Genomic DNA, 25,541 nt, shown 5'->3' with positions numbered 1-25,541 from the left:
GGTTGGATGGTGTCCTAGCCTGGCTGGATGCAATTAATATTTAAATCATAGTACAGTGGTGCCCCGCAAGACGAATGCCTCGCAAGACAGAAAACTCGCTAGACGAAAGGGTTTTCCGTTTTTTGAGCTGCTTCGCAAGACGAATTTCCCTATGGGCTTGCTTCGCAAGACGAAAAACGAAAACGTCTTGCAAGTTTGTTTCCTTTTTCTTAACACCGTTAATACAGTTGCGACTTGACTTCGAGGAGCAACTCATAGAACGCGGTGTGGTAGCCTTTTTTGAGGTTTTTAAAGACTTTGGTGATTTTTCAAGCTTTTCCAAAACTTTTAAAACTTTTTTTTGGGGGGGGGGTTGGATTTTGGGTTGGGGTGTTTGGAATTCAAGGACTTGGTGTTGGGGAGGGGTTTGCAAGAATCTGGAAGCTTGTGGGTTTTTTTCTGCATTTTTATGATTTTCTGTGACCATTGGGCCACTCTGCTGTTTTTTAAAAAAAATTCTGGATTTGAATTTCTGTGTGGTGGGTGGCTTGGGGAAAAGTTGAGGAGGGGGTTCTTCAGCAAGAAGCAAAGAGTAGAAGAGGAACCTTCTTCGCGTTGTCCCCCAGAGTCTTAGAAAATGTACTGTACACTTTGTTGATTTTTAAATGTTTTTCTGTCATGTTTAGAAACTTAATTTATTGTTCCTTCAATTTTTGAAATGCTCTTTACAATATGTGTGACTTTAAAGAGCACTTAATAAACTCTTGTTGTACCAAATTTGGCTTTGTTTGGACTTTTTTTGACCATAGGAACGCATTAATTGATGGGATTTCGTGCTTCGCAAGATGAAAAATTCGCTAGATGAAAAAACTCGCGGAACGAATTAATTTTGTCTTGCGAGGCACCACTGTATAGCTTTGGAAGTGGATATAGGCTGTAGGGTTAGAAGTAGAAGATAGTGTATTTTAAAATAGTATTATTTGTAAGTGATAAAATGTGAAGTTTTCTATGGTTAAAGTGTGTTTTAAAAAATGGTTAGAAATTATGATATATGTAAACTGCTAAAGATGAAGTACAGTGGTACCTCGGGTTAAGTACTTAATTCGTTCCGGAGGTCCGTTCTTAACCTGAAACTGTTCTTAACCTGAAGCACCACTTTAGCTAATGGGGCCTCCTGCTGCTGCCACGCCGCCAGAGCACGATTTCTGTTCTCATCCTGAAGCAAAGTTCTTAACCTGAAGCACTATTTCTGGGTTAGTGGAGTCTGTAACCTGAAGCGTATGTAACCCAAGGTACCACTGTAAAATGAAAATCAGATAGGTGGGACGTGGGGAAGCCCACCTAACAATGTTTAGAAAAATAAGGATAAGACAAGAATCTGTTGGTATTGTTTGTTTTTCTGTTTGTGTTCTTTATTTGTGCTATAAAATTAATTAAAAAATGGGGGGGGGATATAGACTTGCTGGATGCAGGGAAAGGTGGGAGGCAGCAACTGAGGAGCCCCCAACGGAAGAAGGTTCAGAGTCTGGGGACTGGTGGTGGGGCGACGATGAGTGGTCAGAGGGAGAAGATTGGGAGGAGGGTGGCATTGGAAGCTGAAGGGGTAACGGGGTTTAGTGCGCAGGAAGAGGCTGTGGCATGGCAGAGAAGTCCAGAATCGGAGGCAGAGGTCGAGAATGGAGAGGAGTGGGGGAATCCAGAGGCAGAGATGAGGAAGGTTGGTGAAGAAGCCAGGGTGTCTCCCCCTCCTGCTGCAACCAGCTCCCCTCTCTTCTGGTCTGCCGGAACCAGAAGAGATATGAAGAGAGAGGAGCAAAGGCAGGCATGCTGGCATAGTCTCAAATTGCTTGGGAACAACCTGGAGGAGGAGGATACTTAGACAACTGTGGGAAGGTGGGGAACATCATCATCATCAACAACATCATTTTATTCGTAGGCCGCCTTTCCATAGTGAAAACAATGTTCAAGGTGGCTTACAGCATGACAAGATTTACAGTCATACCTCGGGTTACAGCCGCTTCAGGTTGCGTTTTTTCAGGTTGCGGACTGCCGAAACCCAGAAGTACAGGAACGGGTTACTTCAGGGTTTTGGCAGTTGCACATGCGCAGAAGCGCTAAATCACACTTTGTGCATGCGCAGAAGCGCTGAATCGCAACCCGCGCGTGCGCAAACACGCAGACGTGGGTTGTGAACGTGCATCCCACACAGATCATGTTCACAACCCGAGCGTCCACTGTACATAATTACCAACTAAACAAAAGTCATAAATAATAATTAAAGCACCTCAAAAGGTACACAACCAAATGGAAAACGATTTCCACATCAATCATAAAATCTAAAACTAAAAAAGACAACATTAATGTCAATAACAATTTAAAATGACATAGATAAAAAATATAAAAAAACAAGTTAAAATAAAAACAAGTTAAAAATGGGGCAAGAGCTACTGGGACGAGTTGCTGAGCTCACTAGGCCTCGCACCCAGAGTCAACCTTGTTTCCTTGCAGAAAGAGCCAACTTCACTGATGCCATGTGATTTATTGCTAACCTGTTCCCGACTCCCGCTCCTGACAGATGGCCATTGTCGTGATGGCGGAAGCAGCCATTGCACCGCTGCAGCTGCATGTGGAGGATTCTGGTCAGAGGATCCCGGCGCTGGCGGCAAACCGCTATGTACAGCGCATGTGCGGCATCGCACGCATGCTCTCTACATAGCAACAGTGCATGTGCAGTGTACATAGCGGTTGCCTCCGCGCCACTTGGGCGCTGTACATCGCTGCTACAGCCGCACGTAGAGGATCCTCCGTTTGCAGCTGTAGTCATGAGCAGAGGACCCCGGCACTGTCCGTACAGCGCTGGAGCGGTGGCAAACCGCTATGTACAGTGCATGTGTGGTGGCGTACGTACGCCCGGTCCCGGGTGTCACGCCTTCGTTCGCCCCTGGTGTTATGTGCTCACGATCTGCTGCTCCAGTCCAACAATTGGGGGAGGCAAGCTTCTTGTTTGAGGGAGGGCTTGCCCCCCAGCCCCCCATCTGGTGCAAACCATAGCTGCAGCTTCCAAACCAAGGGAAGCCCTGCAGAGAGCATTGCAGTAATCCAGTCTCATGGTAGCCAACACCTGCATGGTATACTGCAGCTAAGCTAAGAGCAGGAAGCGCAATATGTTCCTAGCTGTAAAAGAAACAAAATTTTTTCCCTATCCTGACAAGACTGAAGTACTGTTTTGGGGGCACAGGGGGCGGGCAGGTGAGGAGGACTCCCTGATCCTGAATAGGGTAACTGTGCCCCTGAAGGACCAGGTGTGCACCCTGGGAGTCATTTTGGACTCACAGCTGTCCATGGAGGCGCAAGTCAATTCTGTGTCCAGGGCAGCTGTCTACCAGCTCCATCTGGTATGCAGGATGAGACCCTAGCTGCCCGCGGACTGTCTCACCAGAGTGGTGCATGCTCTAGTTATCTCCCTCTTGGACTACTGCAATACACTCTACATGGGGCTACCTTTGAAGGTGACTCAGAAACTGCAATTAATGCAGAATGCGGCAGCTAGACTGGTGACTAGGAGCGGCCGCCGAGACTATATAACACCAGTCCTGAAATATCTTCATTGGCTCCCAAGCATGTTTCCAAGCACAATTCAAAGTGTTGGCGTTGACCTTTAAAACCCTAAACGGCCTCGGTCCAGTACAGTGGTGCCTCGCAAGACGAAATTAATCCGTTCTGCGAGTCTCTTCGTCTTGCGGTTTTTTCGTCTTGCGAAGCGCGGCTATTAGCGGCTTAGCGGCTATTAACAGCTTAGCGGCTTTAAGAAAAAGGAAACAAACTCGCAAGAACTCGCAAGACGTTTCGTCTTGCGAAGCAAGCCCATAGGGAAATTCGTCTTGCGGAACGACTAAAAAACCGGAAAACTCTTTCGTCTTGCGCGTTTTTCGTCTTGCGCGGCATTCGTCTTGCAAGGTACCACTGTATACCTGAAGGAGCATCTCCAATCCCATCATTCTACCACTGAGGTCCAGCTCCGAGGGCCTTCTGGCGGTTCCCTCCCTGCAAGAAGCAAAGCTACAGGGAACCAGGCAGAGGGCCTTCTTCGTAGTGGTGCCTGCCCTGTGGAACGCCCTCCCACCAGATGTCAAAGAGATAAACAACTACCTGACATTCAGAAGACATCTGAAGGCAGCCCTGTTCAGGGAAGTTTTTAATGTCTGATGCTGTATTGTTTTTAATATTCAGTTGGAAGCCGCCCAGAGTGGCTGGGGAAACCCAGCCAGATGGGTGGGATATAAATTAATAATAATAATAATAATAATAATAATAATAATAATAATAATATCACCACATTGGCAGTATTGGAAAACCGACACCTGTGGGTTCCCCACCACCACCAAAAGTGTGCACAGTGCAGGATCCTTCCTGGGGGGGTCGGGACATAGTAGTCACTCCTTCCCCTGTTTTCTGAAGGATGCTCTCTGAAAGGATGTGAGGATTTCTCAGCAGCCGTTTAACTCCGAACCTGACAGCAAGCAGAGGCATAAGCCAGCAGCAAACTATTGCGGCCAATTCCAGCCTTTTCCTGGCATTTTTTGAAAAAGCGCCTCTGTTGCTTTAAATGAGGAGAGGACTTCATCTTCAGGTGGAGTCAATTCTTGCTGGGTTATAAATTTGCTGGGAGCCGAGAAAGCAGCTGGTTGTTGTTTTTTGCTGGAATCTTAGCAAGTGTATAGAACCAGTATGGTAAGCTGATGGCATTGTAGTTTCTCCTTTGGATCTGAAACTGTCGCTTGAGTGCTGCATGTATTGATTTTATCTGGGCTGTGGATCTTTTTGAGAACTTTCAGTTAACTTTTCTGGAAGGGTTATTGATGAATACTTTTAAGCTCATTTGGGCTGGTGTTTGCTCCTTATAAGGTAAAAGCTAGGCTGTAGCAAAAGGGGAGTTTAGAGGGAGGGGGTCTTTTCTGCACACCCCTCCCCTTAGTTTTTCTCTGTTCAGGGGCTTAGCTGATCTTCTTGCAAAGTTGTGGGTCTCCTTTCTGACAGCTGAGCTCTCTTTTCCCTCTGGATCTTTAGAGGCATAAAATGTGTTCTTCTGCTGTAGAAAGTCCCGCTCTCGTTTTTCCACCTCCCCTTTCCTTCTGCCCTTTACCCTACATTATTTCACACTTCAGTTATGAGCATGGTTTAGGTAGGAGATTACTGTACTTTTGCAGATTTCTTCCCCTTATTCCCCTCCCCTGTATAAGAGGAAACTGCCATATTGCCTTTGTCTACTGTAATCCCAAGGGCTGATATGCTAAAAGAATAGAGTCGCTCCCCCTTTCCAGAAAAAGAAAAATTTTATATATTATTTGTGAATGTTTCAAAACTATAGACTCTGGGACAACCTCAAAAAAAAGTTTAGCTGAAACTTCTGGGAAGCTCTTCCAAAGGACTGCTGCTTGCATTTCATTTATTTATGCTAATCTTAATGGATTTTAATTAAGATAGCTGCTTAGGGGGTGTGGGGGGGAGTCCAAAAATCTAGAGTGCTTTATCCCAAAAAGGAGATCCATTGTTGGTCTTTACTCGTGAGTAGGCCCAAGTCCATTGACAGGGCAGTTCTGGAAGTCTATATTGCATGAGCTGAATTTCTGAGCTGTGACTTCACTCCTTAACCCAGCAAAATTTTGGATTCAAAGACCTATTGTTCTCTTGTTATCAAGTTGCCCAGTTGAGTATTTGCATGGAAGTTTAACTAGGAAAACCTGCCAGTCCAACAGTGTTTAGTTGGAATTCCTGGAGGGGGAAGAAAAAAAAAAACCCTGTACAATTTTGATCTTGTATGATCCTGGAGCAGAAAATGGATTAAGCTTTTTTATTATTATTTTAATTTTTTTAAGTTGGGGGGTGGTATGCTTTAACAGTTGCACGTGGAAGCCAAGAGACGGCTGTCCGCCGGCTGAGGATATCTTCTGCAATTCCAGACTGGCTTTCTTGCTCTGTGGTTGCGTCGGGAGCAGGTGCTACCACTTGGCAAACTGTTGAGAGAGAAGAAAAAGGGGAGTTCTTTGCTGGCCGCAAGGAATGTCCTCTGAGTGACTCCGGCAAATTGGGACAGAAGAGCTACAATTAGAACTCCCATCGTACATAGATGGACGGGGACTGTGGCATGTTGCGGAGGGCAGCGTGAAAAGCAGCTGTCAGATCTGATGAGCAGAAGCTGGTGTGGTCATCTTGCATTTTGATCGCCTGTAGGCTTCCCGGGGCTGACCGTTGTAGGATGTGGGAGGGAGGGAGCAAAGGACTGGACGAACTCTCCTCTGATCCTTCGCGTTGTGTTCTTGACACATGACTCATAATCTCGCCGCAGTTGGAAGAACGAGGATCAGGCTGTGGCTGGCCATAGTCATCTCACTGGGATAAAGCTTCTTTTAAAAAATCAAGGCTGCTTCTGCTTTATTTCTCTGCCCAAAAAGCACGCATGTGTCATGGTCGCGGCATCTCAAATATGCCGAACAGATTTCGCCGGGTTTTACACCTGTTATTGAGGCGCTCTTGTCTCTTGGGCCATTTCTGGGCTCTGAACCAAAATCTTGCCACAACTCCCTCTTAAAAAAAACAAAACCAAAAGGGAAGGCGCTATGTGGAGTCATCGAAAGTAACTGCGGGAGTTCAGCACAGCTGAATGGAAGTGGTATATAATATAATAAGAATAATAATTTATTATTTATACCCCGCCCATCTGGCTGGGCTTCCCCAGCCACTCTGGCGGCTTCCAAAAGAATATTAAAATACTATAATACATCAAACATTAAAAGCTTCCCGAAACAGGGCTGCCTTCAGATGTCCTCTAAAAGTCTGGTAGTTGTTGTTCTCTTTGACATCTGGTGGGAGGGTGTTCCACAGGGAAGGTGCCACTACCGAGAAGGCCCTCTGCCTGGTTCCCTGTAACTTGGCTTCTCGCAGTGAAGGAACTGCCAGAAGGCCCACGGTGCTGGACCTCAGTGTCCGGGTAGAACGATGGGGGTGGAGACGCTACTGCATTTATGGTCAACCAGGATGATCAGCCTGTTTCCATCAGTTTGGGGAGCTTCCAAGATGTTCCTAGTTTGGGGTAGGATTCCATTGCATAGCGGCCAATCCAGGTGGCGCAATTATAGTCAATCCGAGAGCTCGAGCCACAAACCTGCTTTGCCAAAAGCTTGGGCTGTTTTGCAAGAAGGAAAATGTCAGGAAGATGCGCTTGCTTTGATGCAACATCATCTCGCCTCCCCCTGCAAACAACCAGGACAAATGCACACTGACTAGCCAATGTTATCCAATCCCCTTGCAAACGAATCAGGATGAATGCTCAATATAACAGAGACATCTGTAAATGAAGTGCCCTTGGTTTGAAAAACACAGAGCTCTTCAGCCAAATGTATATTATCTGCTCTTCACCCTGAGGTCCTAGGGTGGGTTGTTGTTGTTGTTTAGTCGTTTAGTCATGTCCAACTCTTCGTGACCCCCTGAACCAGAGCAAGCCAGGCACTCCTGTCTTCCACTGCCTCCTGCAGTTTGGTCAAACTCATGTTGGTCTCTTTGAGAACACTATCCAACCATCTCGTCCTCTGTCGTCCCCTTCTCCTTGTGCCCTCCATCTTTCCCAACATCAGGGTCTTTTCCAGGGAGTCTTCTCTTGTGGTGTGGTGTGTGGTGTAGTGGTTAAGAGCAGTGGACTCGTAATCTGGTGAACCGGGTTCGCGTCTCCGCTTCTTCACATGCAGCTGCTGGATGACCTTAGGCTAGTCACACTTCTTTGAGACTCCTTCGGGTAGTGATAAAGCAGGATATCAAATCCAAACTCTTCTTCTTCTCTACTTCTCATGAGGTGGCCAAAGTCTTTGAGCCTCAGCTTCAGGATCTGTCCTTCCAGTGAGCACTCAGGGCTGATTTCCTTCAGAATGGATAGGTTTGCTCTTCTCACAGTCCATGGGCCTCTCAAGAGTCTCCTCCAGCACCAGAATTCAAAAGCATCCATTCTTCGGCAATCAGCCTTCTTTATGGTCCAGCTCTCACTTCCATACATCACTACTGGGAAAACCATAGCTTGAACTATATGGACCTTTGTCATCAAGGTGATGTCTCTGCTTTTTTAGATGCTGTCTAGGGTGGGTTACAACAATTTACAATTACAACCCAGGGTGGGTTACAACCATTTAAAATACATCTTTTAACAATGATTTAAAAGCAAATGGTTAATGTTGCTGGCTATGAAATGACCCAGACCCTGCGATCCCCTGTGGCCCTTCTTTGTGTGGCTCCTCTTTGAGGGGTCTGGAGGGTGGCAGCACGAGAACGGGGCCTTTTCAATGGTGGCTCCCCAGTTGTGTAATGCTCTCCCCAGCCAGGCTTGCCTGGCGCCTTCCTTAAATATCTTTAGGCACCAGGCAAAAATGTTTCTCTATAACCAAGCCTTTTGGCTGATTCACATTCTATGGCATCCATCTGTATCGGGAGACAATGGAGCAGTGCACCTCTCATAGCTGTCAACTTTTCCCTTTTCTTGTGAGGAATCCTATTCGGAATAAGGAAATTTCCCTTAAAAAGGGGGAAACGTTGACAGCTATGGCACCTCTGGGGGCTGAGGTCAAGATGTAGGAAGGTTGCAGCACCTGCTAGGGCTGCAGAGACGGATGTGGGAGAGATTACTGGTTTGTTTTTGTTTTATTGTGTATTTTGTGTCCTCGTTTTGTATTTTGTTGTCGTGAGCCACCCTATGAACTTTGGATGAAGGGCGGTATACAGTTTTAATAAATACCGTACTTTTCCGTGTATAAGACTATGTTTTTTTCTGAAAAAAATCATGCTGAAATGTTGGGGTCGTCTTATGTATGGGTAGTGCATAGGGTGGACGTTTGATTGGTTGCTGCCGAGGCTGTCAGCGGCTATTGTGCATGTTATTGGTTGCTGCATCAATGGATGGTGTTGATTGGCTGACGCTTTGGCAGTTGGGAGTGTGATTGGCAGCTTCTGCCGGCGATGGGACAGATGGGAGGTGGATTTAGTGACCCCTGCAGTTGAGCGATTTTTGGCAATCCCCCCTGATAAAAGCTCAATAACTCTGGATAAAAAAGGTAAAGGTAAAGGGACCCCTGACCATTAGGTCCAGTCATGGCCGACTCTGGGGTTGCGGCGCTCATCTCGCTTTACTGGCCAAGGGAGTCAGTGTACAGCTTCTGGGTCATGTGGCCAGCAGGACTAAGCCGCTTCTGGCAAACCAGAGCAGCACACGGAAATGCCATTTACCTACCCGCCGGAGTGGTACCTATTTATCTACTTGCACTCTGACGTGCTTTCAAACTGCTAGGTTTGCAGGAGCAGGGATTGAGCAACGGGAGCTCACCCCGTCACGGGGATTTTAACCGCCGGCCTTCTTTTAGGCAAGTCCTAGGCTCTGTGGTTTAACCCACAGCGCCACCCGCATCCCTCTGGGTAATTCCCCCTAAAAAGCTCAACAACTCTGTGGCATCTTTAATTTTGAGTCCCCCAAAATAGGGGTTGTCTTATACATGGGGACATCTTATAGATGGAAAAGTACGCTAATAATATTTGAAATTGGTATGTAAAACTGAATTTTGCTCAGCTACGCCTGATTCCACACGTGCGTGCGTGCGTGTGTGTGTGTCTCCCTCTCGCAATCTTCTCTCCTCCTCCTCTGGATTATGTTGTCTTCTGGACGCGTTAGTCCTCCTCACCATCACCACAAAATACAACTCATCTTTGGCCTTCTGCCCCAGACTCCTGCCTCCTCCTTTTTTAGACTCTCTGATTTGAGCAGCGCAGGCAACAGTAGTTAAGCTTTTCCCAGGGACGGGGGATAAATTTGATTCCATTCACATTTAAAGGCAGGCTTGCTGAATCAGCATTCGCTTTGCAAAAATGCGAATAGTAGGCAAAATTGCATCGAAAAATGTATATAGTAGGAGAAAGTCACACGAAACGCTGGCAAACTTTCCTGAAGACTTAAAAAAAATATATTCACAAACTGGTGTAGAAATGAGGATTGGGAAAAATGAAAAGCCAAGGTAGCGAAACACACACACATTTTCCCATCCCTGACTCTCCTGGCTGCCCTGTCCCTCTGTGACATCACAGAAGCTCATCCAATCCAGGCCGGAGGCTCCAGCCACAAAGAGTCTCTGTCATAGCAAACTGCAGCATGGATTTTTATTCCAGTTAAGGTCTATTATTGATTGCTGGCCACAAAAGATAAGGATGGAATCTCTTTAGGAATAATGGGGTTGTTTTAAACACGTGGCTATCATAAGACCAAGGGTTTATCAGCCGAGCTGGGGGAGGGAATCACATCTGGCAACCAATGTGCCCCTTTGGTTTCAGATAGTACACAGGTAGACGAGTCTAAAAAGCCTGGGATACAAATTTTCATGGCCCTCTAGCAACTACGGTGGCTCATTTACCAGGACGAATGTATTTAGCATTAACAATGGAAGTTTGCACTCTCGTTCTGTCCAAATGAAGCCTCCTGGGGTATCTTTTGCTCTAAGATACACCTGAATATAAGGACGCGGGTGGCGCTGTGGTCTAAACCACTGAGCCTCTTGGGCTTGCTGATCGGAAGGTCGGCGGTTCGAATCCCTGTGACAGGGTGAGCTCCCGTTGCTCGGTCCCTGCTCTTGCCAACCTAGCAGTTCAAAAGCACATCAAAGTGCAAGTAGATAAATAGGTACCACTCCGGCGGGAAGGTAAATGGCGTTGGCAGGAGCAGGGACTGGGAAATGGGAGCTCACCCCATCGTGGGGATTCGAACTGCCGACCTTCTGATCGGCAAGCCCTAGGCTCTGTGGTTTAATCTACAGCGCCACCCGCGTCCCTTGACTAGTATAGAATAGAATAGTATATGTCAAGGAACTGACATCGGAGCTAGAGGCGGAGGGAAGGCTCTCAAATGATGCTGGAGAAGGGCCCAGCAGGGAGAGAGGCAGCTCCGCAGATGGGGAAGCAAATCAGCACAACACCAGGGATATAGAGGGGCTGATGGGGGAATCGGCGAGAGGGCTCCAGGACTCTTCACCGGACACCAGTGGGGAGAGCACGGGTCCTCCGCTACCCACGCCCACCCTGCGCAGAAGACGTCCGCCCAGAGAGAGTAGGAGGAGACTGGGTGTCAAACAACTTTTATGTTGGAAAAGATTTAAGAAATGCCCACTGACGGATTCTGCTAGCGACTGAGGCAGCCACGAAGTGAAGGGCTGCCCAGACTGAAAGGTTTAGCAAGGCAACAAAGCCTGGAGAGGCGGCAACTTACGCACGAGCAACCCATACACATTACAGTATAGAATGATATTAAATATCAGCATATAAAAATTAAACAGAAATCCACTCCTAACAATCACAATAAATAATTTCTAAAGTACAATCAATAAAACAACGGCAAGCCGCATCTTTATAGCCAGTGCAGCATAATGGCTAGAGCATCAGATTAGGAGCAAGGAGAAGCGGGTTCAAATCCCCACTTGGCCATAAAGCTCGCAAAGTGACCTTGGACTAATGTCCTCCTCTCAGGCTTTTGTGGGGATCAAATGGGGTGCCCCCCATCTGTGCACCCCCCATCTGTGCACTGCAGAGCTCACTGGGATTTCCCCCACTACAGTGGTACCTCGGTTTAAGAACTTAATTCGTTCCGGAGGTCCGTTCTTAACCTGAAACTGTTCTTAACCTGAAGCACCACTTTAGCTAATGGGGCCTCCTGCTGCTGCCACGCTGCCAGAGCACGATTTCTGTTCTCATCCTGAAGCAAAGTTCTTAACCTGAAGCACTATTTCTGGGTTAGTGGAGTCTGTAACCTGAAGCGTGTGTAACCCGAGGTACCACTGTATTAAATAAGAGAGAATCGGTGTTGTGCCAAGAATTTGCCCCAAGGTTATGCTCAGTCCAACCTCAATCCCGTATACCTGAAGGAGCGTCTCCATCCCCATCGTTCTGCCCGGATGCTGAGGTCCAGCTCTGAGAAGTGAGGTTACAGGGAACCAGGCAGAGGGCCTTCTCGGTAGTGGCACCTGCCCTGTAGAACGCCCTCCTACCAGATGTCAAAGAAAACAACAACTACCAGACTTTTAGAAGACATCTGAAGGCAGCCCTGTTTAGGGAAGCTTTTAATGTTTGATGCATTACTGTATTTTAATATTTTGTTGGAAGCCGCCCAGAGAGGCTGGGGAAGCCCAGCCAGATGGGCGGGGTATAAATAATAAAGTATTATTATTATTATTATTATTATTATTATTATTATTATTATTATTATTATTATTTATTTATTAATTTATTACAGTGGTACCTCGGGTTAAGTACTTAATTCGTTCCGGAGGTCCGTTCTTAACCTGAAACCGTTCTTAACCTGAAGCACTACTTTAGCTAATGGGGCTGCCCGCTGCTGCCGCGCCGCCGGAGCACGATTTCTGTTCTCATCCTGAAGCAAAGTTCTTAACCTGAAGCACTATTTCTGGGTTAGCAGACTCTGTAACCTGAAGCGTATGTAACCTGAGGTGCCACTGTATTATTATTCTTGCTGGTGAAGCGTGTTAAAGCATCTTTCTCTCTGTCCCCTTCCATTCCAGAGGGAGTGCCTGTCGATCCACATTGGCCAAGCTGGAGTTCAAATGGGCAATGCCTGCTGGGAGCTCTACTGCCTGGAGCATGGGATTCAGACAGACGGCACCATCGCCGGGAACCAGGCAGCTCCCAAAATCCTGCCAGAGACGGAGCAGGTGGACGCTTCTTTCGAGACGTTCTTCTGCGAGACTGCGTCCGGGAAGCATGTGCCCAGGGCAGTCTTCATTGACTTGGAACCGACTGTCATAGGTAATCTGCAGAGATCCACTGGGATGAAAACGACCTCTGCGACGTTTTGTCAATGTCCAGTAGTGAGTGCTGCCAACTCACCTAGGCGCAAGATACAGAGAGCTGCCTTGGGGCTCACCCAAACTTCTTTGTTTCAGGTCTGGCCTTTAAAGCACTGCGTCCAAGCACTCCCTGGGAATACAGACTCTTTAGCAGCAAATGGAGCAAACAGCAATCCAAATTGCTGTTTCTTCCACTTCAGCTTTAAAGAGCGGGTTTTCAGGCATGAGAATTTTCCAGTTCTACCAGTACATGCGGGGGCTAGATCCAGGAACCTTTTGCATGGGAAGTACCGTATTTTTCGCTCTATAGGATGCACTGGACCATAGGAGGGGGGAACAGGGGGGGGGAATTCTCCCCCTCTCTGCTCAGCGCCCCTTCAGCGAAGCGACAGGAGAAACGGAGACCCTTCCATTTCTCCTCCCACTTCGCTGAAGGGGCGTCGCACAGAGAGGGAAAACTGTGCAGCGCCTCTCCAGCGAAGTGAAGCCCGGAGAGCAAGAGGGATCGGTGTGCACCGACCCCTCTCGCTCTCCAGGCTTCAGGAGGCCATCTGCAAGGCTTCGGAGCACGGCGGGAACTCCTGCTGCGCTCCGAAGGCTTGCGGATAGCTGCCTGAAGCCCCCGGAGCGCAGCGGGAGTTCCCTGCGCTCCAAGGGTTTCAGGTGGCTTCAGCGAAAGCAACGCGAAGCCTCCGGAGCGCGGGGGGAGCTATCCCTCTGCACTTCAGAGGCTCCACGTTGCTATTGCTGAAGCCAAGGAGCCTGCATTCGCTCCATAGGACGCACACACATTTCCCCTTCATTTTTGGAGGGGGAAACTGCGTCCTATAGAGCGAAAAATACGGTATGTACAGGGCCACTAGGCTACTAGTCACACCTCATGTTACGTTTGCTTCAGGTTGCGCGTTTTCAGGTTGCATCCCGCGGAGACTTGGAAGTACCGGAAAGGGTTACTTCCGGGTTTCGCCGCTCGCGCATGCGCAGACGTGCAAAATGACATCATGCGCATGCGCAGAAGTGGCGAATTGCGACCCGTGCACGCACAGACGCAGGTTGCGTTCTTTTCAGGTTGCGAACAGGCCTCCAGAACGGATCCTGTTCGCAACCAGAGGTACCACAGTACCGTCCTTGCCACTTTTGCTGGCAAGGCTGCTGTGCCTTTAAAATCTGTATTATTGGTGGGAATGTACCGTATTTTTCGCCCCATAAGATGCACCGGCCCATAGGACGCACCTAGTTTTTTGGGGGGGAAATAAAGGGGGGAAAACTTATTTCCCCCCCAGGTGCGCTGCGCTAATCCTGAAGCTTGGGGCGTGCGGAGCTCAGCACGCCCCAAGCTTCTGGGTGCCGGCAAGGTCTCCGCTAGCCGTGGGAGAGCCGCTCGGCTCTCCCAGGGCTAGCGGACCGCTGCGCTAATCCCGAAGCTTGGGGCGTGCGGAGCTCAGCGCCCCCAAGCTTCTGGGTGCCGGCAAGCAGTCCGCTAGCCCTGGGAGAGCCGCGCAGTTCTCTCAGGGCTAGCGGACCGCTGCGCTAATCCCGAAGCTTGGGGCGTGCGGAGCTCAGCTCGCCCCAAGCTTCTGGGTGCCGGCAAGCAGTCCGCTGGCCCTGGGAGAGCCGCGCAGTTCTCCCAGGGCTAGCGGACCGCTGCGCTAATCCCGAAGCTTGGGGCGTGCGGAGCTCAGCGCGCCCCAAGCTTCTGGGTGCAGGCAAGCTCTCCGCTATCCCTGGGAGAGCTGGGTCTCCCACAGCTAGCGGATAGCTTCCTGAAGCCTGGAGAGCGAGAGGGGTCGGTGCGTACCGACCCCTCTCGCTCTCCAGGCTTCAGCGAAAGCCTGCATTCGCCCCATAAGACGCACACACATTTCCCCTTCATTTTTGGAGGGGAAAAAGTGCGTCTTATAGGGCAAAAAATACGGTAAGTTGTCCAGCTATTTTTATGTTTGGAGACTTCAAGTACAGTTGTGCCTTGGATCCCTAACACTTTGGTACTAGGATGCTTTGGCTCCCGAACACCGTAAACCCGGAAGTGAGTGTTCCAGTTTGCGAAAGTTCTTTGGAACCTGAATGTCCGATGGGGACAATCCACGGCTTCCAATTGGCTGCGGGAGCTTCCTGAGGCAATCAGAAGCTGCCCTTTGGTTTCCGAACGTTTAGGAAGTTGAATGGACTTCTGGAACAGATTCCATTTGACTTCTGAGGTACAACTGTAAACTACTTTCCTTGCATTGTGTTCTCTTGCTAGGATTTGACAAAGTTGCAGCATATGATTAAATAAAGCAGTGCTATAGCTACGGGGAGACTACTTGAATTTTTTGCCCCCGGGGGGGGGGGGAAGCCTCCAGAGGGGTGCTATTGAGGCTCCCAGCTTCTGTGTGTGTACGCAAATGTGTGTGAGGGGTGGTGAGTGCCAAACTGGGTCTTTGACCCGGGCGAAGTAGTCTAGGTTTGCCCCTGAAATAATGGGTTACAATTCCGGGGGTGAGTCTAATGTACAGTGGTACCTCTGGATACGAACGGGATCCGTTCTGGAGCTCCGTTTGCATCCTGAAGTAAACGTAAGATGCGACTGCGCGGGTCGCGTTTCGTTGCTTCCGCGCATGCACGTGACATCATTTTTGAACGTCTGCACATGCGCAAGCAGCGAAACCCGGAAGTAACGCACTCTGTTACTTCCGGGTCGCCACGGAGCGCAACCCAAAAATACTTAACTTGAAGCTACTTCAACCCGAGGTATGACTGTAGAAGCAAACTACATCACTTCCTTTGGATTTTCGTGAAAGTAGGCAAACAGTTAGAGTCAGGACAAACATGGCGGCCTGCAGATGTCGAGGACTCAAACTCCCAACAACAGGGCCAATGGCAAGAGGTGTTGGAGGGTACTCCATATTAGAGTAACAAAGGGCATTTTCCTGTTTATTGTGCCTGTGGACTCCCTCTTATCCATGGGTTGGCAAACTAAGGCCCAGGGGCCGGATCCGACCCAATTGCCTTCTGGATCCGGCCCACGGATGGTCCGGGAATTGACGCGTGGATTGACGTGGGGATTCTGATCATTTGGGCTGCACCATCCCCCCCACCGCTGTGGCGCCTCCTCCCTCCCTTCTCCTGGCTTCTCCCCGCCCTTCCTAGAGGAGGAAGGGGGCTGGGCTTTGTTGAGCCATGATTGGCTGAGCACCATTTTAAGCAGCCCCTCTCCAGAGCCAGCCCTTTCGCGCCGCTCATCGTCCCTCCGCCACCGCCCCCAGCCCCTGCCACTCGCAAGGCACAGGAGCTGCGGTTGGCTGAGCGCCATTTAAAGCAGAGCAGCCCCTCTCTGGAGCCAGACCTTTCGTGCCGCAATGCGCTCTATGTGGGGCTACCTTTGAAGGTGACCCGGAAACTGCAATTAATCCAGAATGCGGCAGCTAGACTAGCGGCAGGCGGGACCACATAACACCGGTCATGAGACATCTGCATTGGCTCCCAGTACGTCATGAGACATCTGCATTGGCTCCCAGTACGTTTCCGAGCACAATTCAAAGCATTGGTGCTGACCTTTAAAGCCCTAAATGGGCTCAGCCCAGTATACCTGAAGGAGCGTCTCCACCCCCATCGTTCTGCCCGGACACTGAGGTCCAGCTCCGAGGGCCTTCTGGCGGTTCCCTCATTGCGAGAAAAGAGGTTGCAGGGAACCAGACAGAGGGCCTTCTCGGTGGTGGCACCTGCCCTGTAGAACACCCTCTCTTCAAGTGTGAAGGAAATAAGCAGCTATCCTATCTTTAAAAGATGTGAAGGAAATAAGCAGCTATCTTCTTTTTAAAAGACATCTGAAGGCAGCCTTGTTTATGGAAGTTTTTAATATTTAGTGCTGTATTGTTTTTAACACTTGATTGGGAGCCACCCAGAGTGGCTGGGGAAACTCAGCCAGATGGGCGGGGTATAAATAAAACATTATTATTATTATTATTATTATTATTATTATTATTATTATTATTATTATTATTATTATTATTATCATCATCATCATCATCATCATTATCCCATCGCCGCCATCGCCAGCCTCTACCGCTCGCAAGGCACTGGTAAGCAGCCACCGGGGCTCGTTTGGTGCTGTGGAGAACGGAGGGGACAGTCGGTGGGGGGATTCCCCCCCCAACATAGTCTGGCCCCCCACAAGGTCTGAGGGACAGTGGACCGGCCCCCCTGTGGAAAAGGTTTACTGACCCCTGCTTTTATCTCTCTCCCTACAGATGAAATCCGCACAGGGCCTTATCACTCCCTCTTCCATCCCGAACAGCTGATCAGCGGCAAGGAAGATGCAGCCAACAACTATGCCCGAGGCCACTACACCATCGGGAAGGAGATCATTGACACAGTCCTGGGCAGGATTCGCAAAATGGTTAAGTCCCCCCCCCCCCACATGCCAACGTCTACACCACAGGATGGAATAAAAGCTTAATTCACAAATGTTCATAGCCAGGCTGGAGCCAAACACAGAAAACTGCCTTAATAAAAAGTCAGGCCACCTTGTCCACCCATCCCAGAGTTGTCTACTTTTTTGGGGCTGGCACGGCTTTCCGGCGCCTTGCTCAGAGGTCCTTCCCATCACCTGCTCTCTGAGCTGGAGGCACATGGGATGGGCTTTGGTGCACAGTGTTGTGAACTGGTCTGATGGGGAAAGTGGCAAGGCTGGTCCAAACATGCTGGAGCACAGGCAGCTCCGAGTGAGCAGATAGGGGCCTTTTGCTTGATATTTTTACCCCCTCCCATTGCAAGACTCTCCCGATCTGATGTTTTGAGAAAGGAGGGGGCAGAAACCGCTCTTCTCTTCTTCCGCTCCTGCCCGACTGCCTGACTCTGAGTGTGGAGAGAGTCTTATCTATGTAGCTGAGTGGGAGCTGTAACACTCATGCAAGCCAGTACAGTGGTACATCGGATTAAGTACTTAATTCGTTCCAGAGGTCCGTTCTTAACCTGAAACTGTTCTTAACCTGAAGCACCACTTTAGCTAATGGGGCCTCCCGCTGCCGCCGGAGCACGATTTCTGTTCTTATCCTGAAGCAAAATTCTTAACCTGGAGCACTATTTCTGGGTTAGCAGAGTCTGTAACCTGAAGTGTCTGTAACCTGAAGCGTCTGTAGAATCATAGAATCATAGAGTTGGAAGAGACCACAAGGGCCATCGAGTCCAACCCCCTGCCAAGCAGGAAACACCATCAGACCACTCCTGACATATGGTTGTCAAGCCTCTGCTTAAAGACCTCCAAAGCAGGAGACTCCACCACACTCCTTGGCAGCAAATCCCACTGTCGAACAGCTCTTACTGTCAGGAAGTTCTTCCTAATGTTTAGGTGGAATCTTCTTTCTTGTAGTTTGGATCCATTGCTCCGTGTCCGCTTCTCTGGAGCAGCAGAAAACAACCTTTCTCCCTCCTCTATGTGACATCCTTTTATATATTTGAACATGGCTATCATATCACCCCTTAACCTCCTCTTCTCCAGGCTAAAAATGCCCAGCTCCCTTAGCCGTTCCTCATAAGGCATCGTTTCCAGGCCTGACCATTTTGGTTGCCCTCCTCTGGACACGTTCCAGTTTGTCAGTGTCCTGTAACCCGAAGTACCACTGTACTGACACTTTTATGCCTCTGTATCCTGGCTCCTCTCCCTTGAGAGAGCTTCAGAGCCTTAAAGAGTCAACCTCTGGCCTGAAGGTGGTGGCCACTCCTTCAGCATGCCACAGCCTCCCTCGTAATGAGCTGCTGGACGGGTGATGAGTGGTGCAAGGCATCCAGGCTCTGGTCCAAGAAGCCTTGGTGGTCTGGGACGTTCCACTGGAAGTTCTTTTTAAAAAATATATTTTTATTGATTTTTACAAATAATTTCCAAAAACCATATAACACACTTTCTTATCTTATACAATGTTTTGGACTTCCATCAACTGCATCTGAAGATTTTCCAGTCTTTATCACTTAATCTGCATTTCATTATTGTCAGTATTACATTTAATACTCCTTCACTAATAATTCTTACCATAGTTTTCTCTGCAATGTTTCACACAGTCCTCCTTACAAAACTTCTTGCAATCCTACTAGCGTCATCTGTTGATTACAATTGCTTTTCAAGTAGTTCATGTATTTACTCCAGTCCTCTCAGAGATTCTCTGAGATTCTCTGATCCCGCAGGTTTCAAATCCTTCCTGTCATCTTATCCAATTCTGCACAGTCCATTAATTTCATCTGACATTCTTCTTTTGTTGGTGGTTCTTCTTGTTTCCATTTCTGTGCCAACAATACTCTTGCTGCTGTTGTTGCATATAAAAACAGTTTATTGTCCTGTCTATTAATGTCCTCACTTACAATGCCAAGTAAAAATGCTTCTGGTTTATATACCGTATTTTTTGCACCATAACACTCACTTTTTTCCTCCTAAAAAGTAAGGGGAAATGTCTGTGCGTGTTATGGAGGGAATGCCTATGGGTGGCATGCCTACGGATTTTCCTCCTCTAAAAACTACGTGCGTGTTATGGTCGGGTGCGTGTTATAGAGCAAAAAATACGGTATATATATATATATATATATATATATATATATATATATATATGTGTGTGTGTGTGTGTGTGTGTACATTTCAACATATTTTTCATCTCATTATATATCATTTCCACTGGAAGTTCTTGTCCAGCTGCCTCACATGCAATGGCCTCCCCATCTTCAGCAGTCAGCTCTGGGTCCTGACTCCAGACCCTGCTCCACATCTTGTGCCCTGCAGCCTCTGACTCTGTGTCCAGGGTTGCTTTGCATTGCACCACTCTGGGCTCCTTCCAATGTCCAGAAGATAAGTGCTTATGTACCTTGAGGATCCCACTTCTGGTGTTTCTAACATCTCAAATGGTTTGCTTTTAGGAGTAATGGTTAAATGGAGCTCTGACTTAGAAGAGGTACTCCTTGACTCTTGGGATCACTGAGTGTTTTCTCTCAAATGCCCTGCTGCTTTAAGGTGGGCTATGTTCAGGTGCCACAAACCTAGTCCTTGAAACCACGGTTTGGCAACTTGGGAATGTGCCGTGGGTTCCCTCCGTCTCCACTTCCTGGTTTTCTCCCATCACAGTTTGCTGTTGTAGCCTTCTTTGAGTTCACCGATTGGGTCTGCGTTGCTCCGGGACAGGAGGAAGTAAAAATGACACTGAGTTGGTTCAAAGAAAGAGTTTATTCTGCTCTCCGGATAGCAGAAGGCACTTGCGTGGTCAGTCCACAGCAAGTCCAAAGAAATGGCAGGTTTCATGCAGTTCATATATCCTCCAGGCACCCTCTCACTCCTCTCCTAGGAGCCCAACCACGTCGGCCTACATACGCAGGTTGACATCACATACGTTCCTGCACTGGTACTCTCAACCATAAAAGTATCTTCCTCTTCCTACTCTTATCTGGGAGAATAGGTCATCATCTGCGGGAACACGCTCTGGCGCTGTTCCCAGATTGGGTCTGTGTGTCAGAGTGTGTCCAGGACGTAAGATAAAGCACAGACATGTCTTCTCTCTGTCCTGTTCTACTACTGGTACAGTGAAGGCCATAGTTGCTGTCACAACTGATAAAGGAGAGGGCTCTGAGCACTTGTCTATACAGCCGGGCTTTTGTTTATGCATTGAGCTCAGAGATCAAGTTAATGGATTTTTAGCTAAGGAAAAACAGGGATTTTGGTGCAGTTTCAAACTGCCTGCACAGTCAGTTTTGGGTTTTGGAAACCCATTCCTTCACTGTGATACCCCAACCGGGCAAACCATGGTTAGCACCTAAACCTGGTCCTCTGGTGATAGGTAGAGCTTTGTGCATATGTACATGATTGCATAGCTGTTGTCTGTGAGGCCTTGAGTGCCCAGCTTCAGGGAAAGACGAGCAACGTTCTTACTAATCGAGCTGTTATATTGCCAACAGCCATCGCTAATAACCAAATTTCTCTTCCTGATGCAGGCTGACCAATGCAGCGGCCTCCAAGGTTTCTTGGTCTTCCACAGCTTTGGTGGAGGAACAGGATCAGGCTTCACTTCGCTCCTGATGGAGCGACTCTCGGTGGAGTACAGCAAGAAGTCAAAACTGGAGTTCTCCGTGTATCCTGCCCCCCAGGTCTCCACGGCCGTCGTGGAGCCCTACAACTCCATCCTGACCACCCACACCACCCTGGAGCACTCCGACTGCTCGTTCATGGTGGACAACGAAGCCATCTATGACATCTGCAACCGCAACCTTGACATCGAACGCCCCACCTACACCAACCTCAACAGGTTGATCGGGCAGATCGTCTCGTCTGTGACGGCTTCCTTGAGGTTCAACGGCGCCTTGAATGTCGACCTGATAGAATTCCAGACCAACCTGGTGCCTTACCCCAGGATCCACTTCCCCTTGACCACCTACGCCCCCATCATCTCGGCCGAGAAGGCCTACCATGAGCAGCTCTCTGTGCCGGAGATCACCAACGCCTGCTTCGAGTTCTCCAACCAGATGGTGAAGTGTGACCCACGCCGGGGCAAATACATGGCTTGTTGCCTGCTCTACCGGGGGGACGTGGTGCCCAAGGATGTCAACGCGGCCATCGCAGCCATCAAGACCAGGAGGTCCATCCAGTTTGTGGACTGGTGTCCCACTGGCTTCAAGGTGGGCATCAACTACCAGCCGCCCACGGTGGTGCCCGGAGGAGACCTGGCAAAGGTGCAGCGGGCTGTCTGCATGCTGAGCAACACCACCGCCATCGCGGAGGCCTGGGCCCGGCTGGACCACAAGTTCGACCTGATGTACGCCAAGAGGGCCTTTGTCCACTGGTACGTTGGGGAGGGCATGGAGGAAGGGGAGTTCTCCGAAGCCCGGGAGGACCTGGCTGCCCTGGAGAAGGATTACGAGGAAGTCGGGAGGGATTCTGCGGACGGGGAGGAAGAGGATGCTGAGGAAGAATATTAAACCCAAGGCCATGCGTCTGTATGGGCCAAACCTGCATGCAACTGGGCTAAGATGGGGAGGTGAACCAAACCTGTTGACTCTTTCTTTTTTTAAAAAAAAAAACCAACGCCCCATAATAAACATTACTGTATCTCTTACAAGACTTGTGTAGCGTAAGGACTCTTTAACACGTTGTACTTTGTTTAGAAGGCACTTCCTTGTAGCTTTTTGAATCTTTACTTCCTATCTTAGAATTATGTGAAATTAACTCTTTCGAGTGCGGATTTTGGAGGGGGCGGCTGCAGGAGAGGCTTGGCTGTCCTGTATCACTTCTGCACACTCGAGAATGGGTAGGGGGGGGGAGTACCCTTTATTATTAGAAGACGCTGTGATCTGCTTCTTTGTACTTTAATAATAAAAAAGTGGAACAACTCTAGTATGGGAGCTTCCTTTCCGATGCATATCCCTAATCTGGTTTGGGATCACACCAGTGGGGGGAGGGTGTTAAAAGCCCTTAACCCGCCCCCTCCGCAACGCCAGGGTCCAAATTGAGGCTGCTGTGCTTGATTTTTAAAAACCAAGTTGTGCTGTTGCGTCTAGTTTGGCCCTTATATTCATTAACACAGTGTTCCCCAAACGTACAGTAATTGCATATTCCTTTTGAGAGTTTAGTCTTACCAGCATACTGCTGATTTGGGAGTAGTTCTAATAATACTATTTTGAAACTGAAATACTTTATTGTCACTTGTACAACTTGTATACAGTGAGATTACACGAGCACCCCCCACTCAGCTCTCGTAGTCTTAATTCCCCTCGTTTACTGACGCACACCCACCAAACCTGAAAGTCAATCGCCCTGGTATTATCTTTTCATTCAGCAGCCTAACAGCCCACGGATAGAAGCTGTTCTTTACCCTGTTGGTGCGACTAATCATGCTTCTGTATCTTCTGCCCAAGGGCAGGAGATCAAGAAAGTGCCGGCCAGGGTGTGAATCATCCCTGAGAATTTTCCTCACTCTCCTGAGGCAACGTTCTTCCGCTGTTTCATCCAGCGGATTCACGGGACAGCCCATAATATCTTGTGCTGTATTCACCACCCTCTGTGGGTGCTTCCTATAAGTTGATGTCAAACCAGCATACCACACCGTGATGCAGTATGAAAGGACACTTTCTATTGTGGACCGGTAGAAGGGGATCATCAGATGTTGATTGACATCATTCTTCCGCAATACTTTGTCTCGACTAGTTCAAATACACACACACTATAAATTACATTATGATAAAGTAAAGAAATTCAGCCATGTACCCTTTGAAATCCTTTCGCATCCCTGCTGGGATGTGTGCAGCACACTCTGGAAAACACTGCATTAGTGTACTGCACTTCCCTGCATTTCTGTGCAATCATGAGGACTAGGTACTTGTAATGAAAGCCAAATTCTGTGTTGAAATGGCACACTTGGCGCAGGCCAGTCATCACCCCAAGTGGTGACAAATTGTAAAAGTATCACTCCTGCTTTTCAGACCTACCTTGTGTCTTTTCACGACTTGTAAGGATCCAGTTACAGATAGGTAGCCATGTTGGTCTGCCATAGTCAAAATAAAAAAATTCCTTCCTGTAGCACCTTAAAGACCAACTAAGTTAGTTCTTGGTATAAGCTTTCGTGTGCATGCACACTTCTTCAGATATGTATCTGAAGAAGTGTGCATGCACACGAAAGCTTATACCAAGAACTAACTTAGTTGGTCTTTAAGGTGCTACAGGAAGGAATTTTTTTATTTTGACTTGTAAGGAATTCAGGTTGACCTCTCACTCTTGCGCCCAGTGCCCTAAGGAGCCATATGTGGAAGAAAAGCTCTCTTACTCTGCATCCCCTCTGAAATATACTCGGAGTCGAGAGTGGATTTCATGCTCTGTATTCAGCTCATAGCAGTGAGGAGGAATGGAAGTCCGCCCAGAATGTCTGCTTTACATACATTATTTACACAATGGGCCCCACGTGATTGGCTAATTCCGGGATTTTCCTGTAGGCCAATCAGGTTGCAGATTCACTTCCACCTGGAGCTGGATTGGGTGGCTCCTGTGGACCAATCAGACTGCTGCATTCTGAATCCTATTGTTCTAGGACCAATCAGACTGCTGCATTTTGGATCCTATTCAACTCAGTACATAATACCCTCCTTACCTGAGGATTGCCACTCACTGTGAGTTTAGAGTGTCTGAGAACCTTTAGGCTGCCACTGACGCTGAAACTCAAAACTTGTCACTACCCTACTCAGAAGCCATTTCTCTTTAAAAAAAACACAAAAATGCACTTGGTGCGGACTGTGCAAGAGGTTAACCAAGCAGGTTAACCTGTAAATCCCACTGTGTTCAATGGGATTTACTGCTTAGTAAGGGTGCCTAGAATTTGTTAATTTTTCATTTCAATGGAAACCTTCTAAAAACATTACCTTTGGGGCTTGGCTTGTTCTAGCCGTTTGTAGCACTGTTTTCGTTTAGATGGCTTGATGGCAGGAACCCTCAATTGTGACAAGAGGAGACAGACTGTTGGTCAATTTTCCATGGCAATTACTGGGATTCTTGGAAAGAGTACAGTACTGGATCTCTGCCTGGCCCCGCAAGACATATCTACACGCTTTAAGAAAAGCACTTGCCCTGTATCACTTAACCTAGAATAATTATGCCTTTCAAGCAATGTATTCAGTGTCTCTAGATGGGAGGTGTGCCAAAAATTCTTGTTAGCTGCAATTTATCTGGAGAGGGGTCTTAAGGGAAGAGGGAGTACAGTGCATACAAAGCACTATAACTTTTTCTACCCAACATTATTAAACGTGCAATTATTAGGGAAAGGTTTCTGGAAGACATTCTTTTGTTCCTAAATCTTGATGTATGCAGGGGAAATAATGAATTTAGGTGATGCTCAGTAGGGAAAGGACTCGGGTGGCGCTGTGGTCTAAAGCACTGAGCCTAGGGCTTGCTGATCGGAAGGTCAGCGGCTCGAATCCCCGCGACGGGGTGAGCTTCCATCGTTCAGTCCTAGCTCCTGCCAACCTAGCAGTTCGAAAGCACGCAGTGCAAGTAGATAAATAGGTACCACTCCAGCGGGAATGTAAATGGCATTTCCGTGCACTGCTCTGGTTTCACCAGTCATGCTGGTCACATGACCCGGAAAAATTGTCTGCGGACAAACGCCGGCTCCCTCAGCCTGTAAAGCGAGATGAGCGCCGCAACCCCAGAGTTGTTCGTGACTGGACTTAACTGTCAGGGGTCCCTTTACCTTTTACAGTAGGGGGAAGGAGTTGGTTACCACCCATCTTATGCTTTTTCCCTGGCCGATTCAGGAATAAAAATTGGTGCAGTGCTTACTGTAACGTATTAAGCGGATGAAACATTTTAAGTGGGTTAATCATGTCCCCGTCAGGCTTTTTGTGGGGGTCAAATGGGATGCCCCCCCATCTGTGCACTCCTGAGCTCACTGGGATTTCCCCCACTATTAAATAAGAGAGAATCAGTGTTTTGCCAAGAATTTGCCCCAAGGCGAATTCTTGGAGTACAAGAAAAGAAAATATGCTCCAAAGTATCAGGTAAGTGGCTCCCATGTTTGAGAAATCTAAATGCTTATTTTGAGTCTAATTTCAGAAAGAGGTAGGGATCCCCGGGGGCTGCTGAAGATCTTTTGTGGATACCACATGGCAGGTCTTGCTAGATGGGTGGGGTATAAATAATAAATTATTATTATTATTATTATTAAAGCCACAAAGTCTGCAGCTGCAGATACGAAC

The 25,541-nt window shown here is 48.2% G+C and overlaps 1 protein-coding gene across 2 annotated transcripts; it reads left to right on the top strand.

Moving 5' to 3' along the window:
• Positions 1-4,510: 4,510 nt before the first annotated feature.
• TUBAL3 (tubulin alpha like 3) lies at positions 4,511-21,866 on the top strand. 2 transcript variants are annotated; one of them, XM_081210318.1, is made up of 4 exons: positions 4,511-4,710; positions 12,570-12,813; positions 17,084-17,232; positions 20,799-21,866. In XM_081210318.1, the coding sequence occupies exons 1-4, from the start codon at positions 4,708-4,710 to the stop codon at positions 21,777-21,779; spliced, it is 1,377 nt and encodes a 458-aa protein (XP_081066444.1). In that variant the 5' UTR covers positions 4,511-4,707; the 3' UTR covers positions 21,780-21,866. The 2 variants fall into 2 exon arrangements, with proteins under 2 accessions (XP_081066444.1, XP_081066445.1); XM_081210319.1 differs by lacking the exon at positions 4,511-4,710 and adding an exon at positions 8,843-9,071.
• The last annotated feature ends 3,675 nt before the right edge of the window (positions 21,867-25,541 follow it).

Source organism: Podarcis bocagei (assembly GCF_964188305.1).
Source record: "Podarcis bocagei genome assembly, chromosome: 10".
Taxonomy (NCBI): Eukaryota; Metazoa; Chordata; class Lepidosauria; order Squamata; family Lacertidae; genus Podarcis; species Podarcis bocagei.
The sequence above is the reverse complement of the archived record's forward strand: the minus strand, read 5'-3'. Positions and strand labels throughout refer to the sequence as shown.